The following is a 7,291-nucleotide window of genomic DNA, read 5'->3' as shown; positions in this document are numbered from 1 at the left end:
AGCAACCTCGCGGGAGGCCTTCGAGGGTGCACGGCAGACTTGTTTTGACCTTGAGGATCAATATCTAGTCTGGCAAGAGTAACTTAGCTTCAGTGTGTGCCAGACAAAGTTGGTCAAATGTGGAATTGTGGCCGATATTCATGATCATTTTGCAGCATATTTCAAAGCCCGAGTCTTCTTACAGCCGTTTGCTCCTCTCAATCACACAAAGAGAGGCGGAAGTTTCTCTTCATGTGTTCAAAGGTGACCGGCTGCTGAGCAATTTCTTTTAACGGAAACAGCAACTCTGTTTATTGAGAACAAATGTTGACATTTGGAGGCTGCTGCTGCTGCTCCTGCTGCTGCTGCTGCAGTGAGCGAGAAAAAAAGCAGAGGTGGGTGTGGGGTGGGGGGGGGGAGCTGTATGCTGTCTAGAGTGCCTCTGGTGCTATTTGACAACAGTCCAGAGTCCCTGGGGGAGCCCACCTGAGAATAAAGCATGCATTTCAATAACTCAACCTCTAATGAAAGCAATTGGGCTGAAGAAGAAGAAGCAGCTGGCCAGAGGCTGATGTGCAGGGTTTTCATAAAGGCTGCTGCCAAAAGGTGCAAAGAAAGAAAGGATGGTGAAAGGAGGGGGAGAAAAGGCACCAAAAGAGCTTATTTGCTCATATTCAACATGGTTAGACAGCATAAAGCACATCTAGGAATGATGTCATGACATCTGTTGGCCAGGTTAACTGAGTTTAGGTGAGTTCACTTAACACTCTATCCCCACTGGATAAGGCAGAGCCAAGAAGGAGGAGGACCAGGGCGAAAGACAGATCGGTGAGATTTGAACTCAATTTAGAATTCCTCTGAGAAAAGAGGGATTAGCTGTGACAGAGGCTCATTTATTATTATTACCATTGCTATTATTATTAATAATAATAGGTCTGTTATTAATAATCGTAATAATAATGTTGTCACTGAGCTGCTGTAGTACCCAATGGAAAACCTGTCCGATTAAAGCCCATCACACAGCCCATTGGAGCTGGCAGATGTGGAGATAGACTTTTATAGATCGCTCAATGCTGAGTTGTAATGAAGCAGGAAGGGCTGACCCATCCTGAGCCGGGATACAAAGCTCCGGGGATGGTTCCACTGGGAATGCGTAATGCCCAGAGCGTCCCGTGGCTGTATTAATCACACCGGAAAATAAATGTGTGGCTGAGGGGAGGGGAGAGAAGAGGGTGAAAAGGGAAAAGAGGGAGAGGGTAAAAAAGGAAATATAATGGCCTAAGCATTGTCATTTATCCCAATCAAGGGCATGAACGTGTGGAGCACCTCTGGACAGAATGAGGCCCTATAAGTAAACAGTCAATTTATGAAAATGGATTTTGCAACCTGTGCAAACTCACAATTAGATGAAAAAGAATCATCAAATTGTTCATCTGCTTTTGACTAGAAAAACAGGAGCACAAGGACAGAAAATAGTTTTAAAAAAGAAAAGAAAAATGAAAAAGGACGCCCAGTGCTTGATGGAATAGTTGGGAAAACAGTTTAATATTTCCTCATTTGAGTAATGAATATCATATTCTGCCAGCACATCAGTACCAGCACGCTTTATTTTTTTCATTTTTAAATTTACATTCAAAGATATAAATTAGTAAAAGATCTCTCCTGATATCAAGATTGTGAAGCTTCTTTTCCCACCTCAACTGCGTCTCAAATAAACAAACAGACGTTACATTTTTCCCCATTTTGCAATACAACTTGCATAAATTATAGGCATCATTTCGCCGTCATTTAAAAAAATAAATATCAAATGTAGGCTATTCCCCTTCCAAGTCCGCGTGACACCTCCATGTACAGACACGTTTTCACAGAAAGGCCAAATTATGTTTTCCACACGTAAATATATATCATAATATATCGTGGCAAATAAGCAAACTATATAGGAACCTGAGAAATAACATGTATAAATCACATACGGTAGGGGGAGGAGGGGGGGTGGTTTGTTTCAAACCAGGATATGAAATTAATACCTTACAAATGCAGCGGGGGAAAAAAAAACAAGCGAGTGGCGTGATGCAGAGAGTTTGTAAAGGAGCAGTAGCAGCTTTCCTTTCCGACATCGTGGTGGCTCTAGATCCGGTTTCGGTGCATCAGTTACGGGGTTGAACACGTGGAGCTCAAAGGTGGTGGCCTGGCCCGCTTCAAACTCAAAGCAATTGTGACACCTACCTGCAGACCATGGAAATAGACTTGAGGCCTACACCTCCTCCAGATTTGATGATCAACCCCCTTCTTCGAGCCTCCGGAATAGACAAAGTTTCCAGAAACAGCTTAGTTTTCGTGCGTAAAGTGTGAGTGTGCACAGCAGCCGATCATACTAGATTTAGTTGGTTTGATTATTCATTAAATGCGTATGTGCGTGGTTCTCTGACTGTCTATAAAGAATCCATAACGCCATGGCAACGTGTCGCTGACGGTGCCCACACTGCCGCGTAATTGCGCATCGTTAATTGTGTTAATTTAATGGAAACTGTTTTTGTTTTTCATTTGGTTTAAGGCGAATTGCATATGTCTGAATGAAATCAGAAAGACCAGAAGAGACTCAAAATGTTGGACATTATATTAATGCTAAATAAAAAAAAAGGATCTGCAGATTTTCTTCATTTTAAAATCAACATCAAACCACCAACAGCGTCAAACGTGCGTCAGCGCAAGCGCGGCTGAGAGGAAGTCGAACTTCAGTGGGAGCGACGTCATCCCGCGGGTGTGACTGCATCAATGACACATGACAGTGACGCAAAAAAGCAGTAGCATTGAAACCAAGTCAACTATTTTGAGCTTTTCACTGCGGTGCGACTTGCCTGCGAGACAGATTCAACCGTCAGGTGGCGGTGGGTTATGTCCCTTTCTTTCCATCTAAATGTACGGGTCTGAAATGCTGCTGCTCCACGGTGACAATCTGGTTCGGGTTATTTTTAACAAGCGGGGAGCCGGGTCTGCTCTTACTGTTTGTGCACGCCTCCAGAGCCTGCTGAGAGGCGCTCAGGCCCTCGTTTGCGGCAGCGGCTGCTGCTGCTGCTGCGGCGGCGGCGGCAGCGGCGAGGTTCACTCCGGATGAATTAGTGTACCGCATGATCCCTTGACCCTGCAGGGGGCTGAAGTTGCCATAGTTTGTGTAGTTGCTATAAAAGGGAGAAGTGTAATAAATAGGTCTTCCAAGGATGGAGCTGGCCGGGTAGAGGGAGGGAGAAGTAGCAGCCGGGGAGGCGGCGGAAGGCGTCGGAGGGGTGAGGAGGCCACCGCTGGAGGAGGGGCAACTCTGTTGCCCAGGCTGCCCCAGTTGTTGATGTTGCTGCTTTTGGTCCGAGGTAGCAATCTCCGCCAGCGACCACAGTTTAGGTTTGACCGCAGGGTTCTGGGGCGGACCCGAAGCGGGCCTGCTGTCGGGACACGACGCCGCTTTCCCGGCGGCGACGCTGACGAGGCTCCGCGCCAACTCCTCGCGCTGCCCGTGGAGGTGGTGCATGTGGTGGAGGTGGTGATGGTTGAGGACCGGAGCCTCCACGCCGGTGAGAGGCGACGAAGTGATTGGCTTGGGCGAGAGCTGAGAGCGCAGGTCGTGCTTGTGGTCGCCGTCGTCCTCGTCGCACTTGTCACCGGGCTGATCCGGGGCCAGCCCTCCGACACGGCAGGTGACCTTCTCCCCATCGGATTCTGCCGAGCAGGAGTGGTCCGTCAGAGAGTCCACATGCAAGCTGATGCCTGAGAGAAAATAAAAAAAAAAGAAATCAATAAAATATGTTTTTAAAAGTTTACATGCAAAAAAATATGTTAACATATAACATTATGACTAACACAACTTGTTTGAAACGGATAAGGGCGAATGGATCTATTTTTTTAAAAAAAACTTTAAACTTGTTTTCACGCAGCAGAGTATTATTTAAATCACCAGACAGTTTGATTTACTTAATTAAATACAATAATAATAATTTTATTGAGACTACTTCTGCTCATATGTCATATGTCTTCATTGCTAGTGAGCAAACATTAATTACTTTAATTAAAAAAATATATATATAAAGGAAAAAGGAGAAATTGTCCAACCTAAGAGGTCATTTAATCTCTAGTCAGGAGTGTTGTTCAATAAAGAATACTGTTGATCACCATGGTGACTGGAAAATATCAGATTTAAGGAGGAAGCACATTCTGAATAAATGATGTATAGAAGTATGTTCTAATCGTGTGTGTGTGATTTGTTTAATTTGGTAAAATGGAACTCTAACTTGCGCAGTAAATAAAGGAGGGGGGTGCGCGCGCTCCCTTCCCCCGCCTCCCACGCACGTCTTTCCCCGGGTTGTTAAATGGATCATTGGCTCTATCCGCAGATTATTCCCCACCTTCATCCTCCGCTGAAGCCTCGCTGTTATCCAGCGTCTTCTCGGGGCGCTCCACCTCCCTCCTCTCTCCGTCCCCGTCCTCCTCGTCCTCGTCCTCGCTCTTAGTCCTGGGCGCCCACGTCATCTTGTTTTCCTTCTTGAGCCTCCTCCTGGCGTTGGCGAACCAGGTGGAGACCTGCGTCAGGGTCATCTTGGTTATGATGGCCAGCATGATCTTCTCCCCTTTGGTCGGGTACGGGTTCTTCCTGTGCTCCTGGAGCCAGGCCTTCAGGGTGGCCGTGGCGTCCCTGGTGGCGTTCTTGCGGTAAGCCGGGTCGTTGAGTTGGTAAGAGTACCCGGGACTCCCGTATGGGTGGTAACTTAGGGCCCCGGCCATGCCGGTGGCGTGCGCGTCATAGGGAGAACTCTGGGGAAAAAGTTGGCAAATTAATTTTAAAACATACACAACGACCAATGAAATTAGCAATTTGATACATATAATAACTTCGGTAAAATGTTCTTTGACAATTGAAGTGATTTTGTCTTTCACTGCTACAATACTTAAGATCTAAATATTCCATCTAAATATGCTATAATTTGCCGACTTGGCTTTACTGTAAAACAAAAGCATTTGCAACTCTCTTTTCAGGTGATTTTCACTCTATAAATTAAAAGATTATTCCCGTAATTACCCTCGTATCCGTGAACGCACCGCGCGTAAATACAGGCCGCAGGATGGCGAGGACTAATGGTGAACTAATGGTCGAGATCGTTATCGGATTAACTAATAACGGTGCTGCTTTTAATAAACCGTAAAGATAATAAAAAAGGAAATTTCAATTTTCCGTAATCACCCATTAACACCCCCGCTTCCCTTCCAGTGGCTGCCTTTTGTTTTGCCGTGGCGGCCGCGGTGTGTTAACATATCTGCCCCTATTGCAGCATTACAAATCCCATTAGCGGATCACTCGATATGCACCTTTCCCCAAAACGCTTGATGCGCGCTGCGCGTCACGCTTTCCATCCCCAAAATTACATTTACTTAACTCAAGTCACGACTTTTCCTTTTTAATGACAGAAACGTAAGAGCCATACGTCCCGATAGGCTGTGTTAATTTTATAGGACAAATTAAGTACTCGGAGGCGAAAAGCTGGAATAAAAATAATAACTGCCATTCCGATTTACACAATTGGCTGCGCGGTGAGCTTTAGAACGTGTGTTAAGCCATTAATATTTGCTACTCTGTTTCAAAACGCTATAGAAGAAATCGGGGACGGGTTTTATTGTCTCAGTAAAAGTTGCGCAGGAAAGTCTAGAGTGAAACGCAGCAAACGTAAAGTTTCTTTTCTAAAGCAGATATCAATACGTGCTTTTTTTACCATGTAGGAGGGAAATCCCGCAGTCGGGTCGGCAGTGTATGACAGCGGGCTGGAGAAGCCCGCGCCAGCCGAGGCGGAGAAAGCAGCCGATCCGGGGTAGGGGCTGAAGGCTGATCCGGACGACGACCTCGCCAAGTCTTCGCTCCGCGGCGCAGCCAGAGCCGAGGCCCCGTAAGCCGGACACGAATAAAGAGCCAGAGAGCCCGGGGGCTGGTAGAGGTAACCCTGAGGATAGGACATTGGTGAACAGCTCGGCGATTCCAAAAAGGGAGGTAAAAAAAAAACGCGCTGGGGCGTCGGACAATACGAGCCAAAACAATAAACAGTCAACTCAATAATCAGCCGTGCGCAGAGTCATTAGACAATGGAAATAAAAAAAAGAAGTCCACCCTCCACGACCCCCTTACTGGGAAAAACCCCCGAAAGATCTGTTAAAGTGCCCTCATTGAGGCAATGTGGCACACGTCTCGATCCCCTAGCGTCCGATGTTTTTAGTACGCAGCGCTGTGAAGTGAGGAGTTGGGAGAGAAGGAGCCAGTGGAGTTTCAGACACGCTGAACATTGGGGGAAACTGGAGCTGTCACTCCGGCTCATCTGAATACCTCATCTCCGCCCCCTTTCCTGCCTCAAAGAAATGGAGCCTCGGAGTAAAAGCGAGACTCCACACTGCAAAAAGTAGGATCACCCCGAGAGGGCTTGGATTACTTACAGAGAAATGAAATGATTTGCGACTTGTAGGCTTTGTGGGGAATATGCAGCTAATAATGTGATGTTGTATGACTTTATAATCAGGCAAATTAGCAATGAGATGACGGCAGAATCCGTTTATTTGGATGATGTAAATACACAATCTGCGCATATGACATTATCTCGCTCCCGACACCCTGCGAAGAATGAGAGGACTGTAAAGCAGCCTCAGATGTCCACTTGCTCTTGCTGCCATCAAACGCGAACATCCTTGGAAAGTAATGCGTGATCTCGGCAATGCGCGCGCCCGTCGCAGCAGCCCGCACCTTTAAAGCCCACTATCTGTCCTTCATTATCACGAACGCACATTATCAGGACTGTTAAGCCCGTTTGGTGCCACTGGCCGCACGATGGCTCCTCTTCACTGCTGAACACCCTTCTGGACTCAGTGACCCTGCGTGCGTGAAGCTCTCGTCCGCGCACTTTGTGCGTCCGCTCACCTGTCCGCGTCGCCGCGGCGTCTGTGCGCGCCAGCCGCGTCCTTTCTGATCCCGGTTCCAGTCATCATGACCTCTGTCGGAGGCGGTGGACGCAGCGCGACGCTGAAACGGTGACAGCGGAGCGGAGCAGGCGGGCGTCGTCTGGCCGAGAGCGCGTCCTCATCAGCATTCATCCCAGTAAACGCTGCTCATTCATCAGGTGCCGCCGCGGCGCGTTCTGAAGAGCAACAGGATACTTTAAATGTGCCGTCCGGCGCGTCACTTTTGCGGCACCGCGCGCGTTATGAGCCGCACGAAACAAATCTGACAATCTCCTTTTTTATGTCAAGTCTGCCAGCATTAGTGGTAAATCAGGCTGCGTCTGGAGACAGG

At 47.5% G+C, this 7,291-nt stretch overlaps 1 protein-coding gene across 2 annotated transcripts; it reads right to left on the bottom strand.

The window, feature by feature from the left end:
• Positions 1–1,499: 1,499 nt before the first annotated feature.
• On the bottom strand, positions 1,500–7,059 carry irx2a (iroquois homeobox 2a). Of its 2 annotated transcripts, XM_029839305.1 has the most exons (4): positions 6,920–7,059; positions 5,733–5,957; positions 4,374–4,779; positions 1,500–3,738 (listed from the first exon to the last, which is right to left on the bottom strand). In XM_029839305.1, exons 2-4 carry the CDS (start codon positions 5,733–5,735, stop codon positions 2,873–2,875), a joined length of 1,275 nt encoding a protein of 424 aa, XP_029695165.1. In that variant the 5' UTR covers positions 5,736–5,957; positions 6,920–7,059; the 3' UTR covers positions 1,500–2,872. The 2 variants fall into 2 exon arrangements, with proteins under 2 accessions (XP_029695165.1, XP_029695164.1); XM_029839304.1 differs by lacking the exon at positions 6,920–7,059 and having other exon boundaries at positions 5,733–6,883.
• Between the last annotated feature and the right edge of the window lie 232 nt (positions 7,060–7,291).

The sequence above is a fragment of the Takifugu rubripes genome, chromosome 7 (genome assembly GCF_901000725.2).
Source record: "Takifugu rubripes chromosome 7, fTakRub1.2, whole genome shotgun sequence".
NCBI classification, from domain to species: Eukaryota; Metazoa; Chordata; class Actinopteri; order Tetraodontiformes; family Tetraodontidae; genus Takifugu; species Takifugu rubripes.
Note: the sequence above shows the minus strand (reverse complement) of the source record. Positions and strands in the feature narration are given on the sequence as shown.

Excerpts from the sequence above, each read along its gene's own strand:
- irx2a (XM_029839304.1), bottom strand. The coding sequence starts at position 5,972 with ATGTCCTATCCTCAGGGTTACCTCTACCAGCCCCCGGGCTCTCTGGCT. Across the intron at positions 4,780-5,732 it reads CGGGATTTCCCTCCTACATG|AGTTCTCCCTATGACGCGCA; the intron begins GTAAAAAAAGCA and ends CTTTTTCCCCAG. Across the intron at positions 3,739-4,373 it reads GGCTTCAGCGGAGGATGAAG|GCATCAGCTTGCATGTGGAC; the intron begins GTGGGGAATAAT and ends ATTTTCTCTCAG.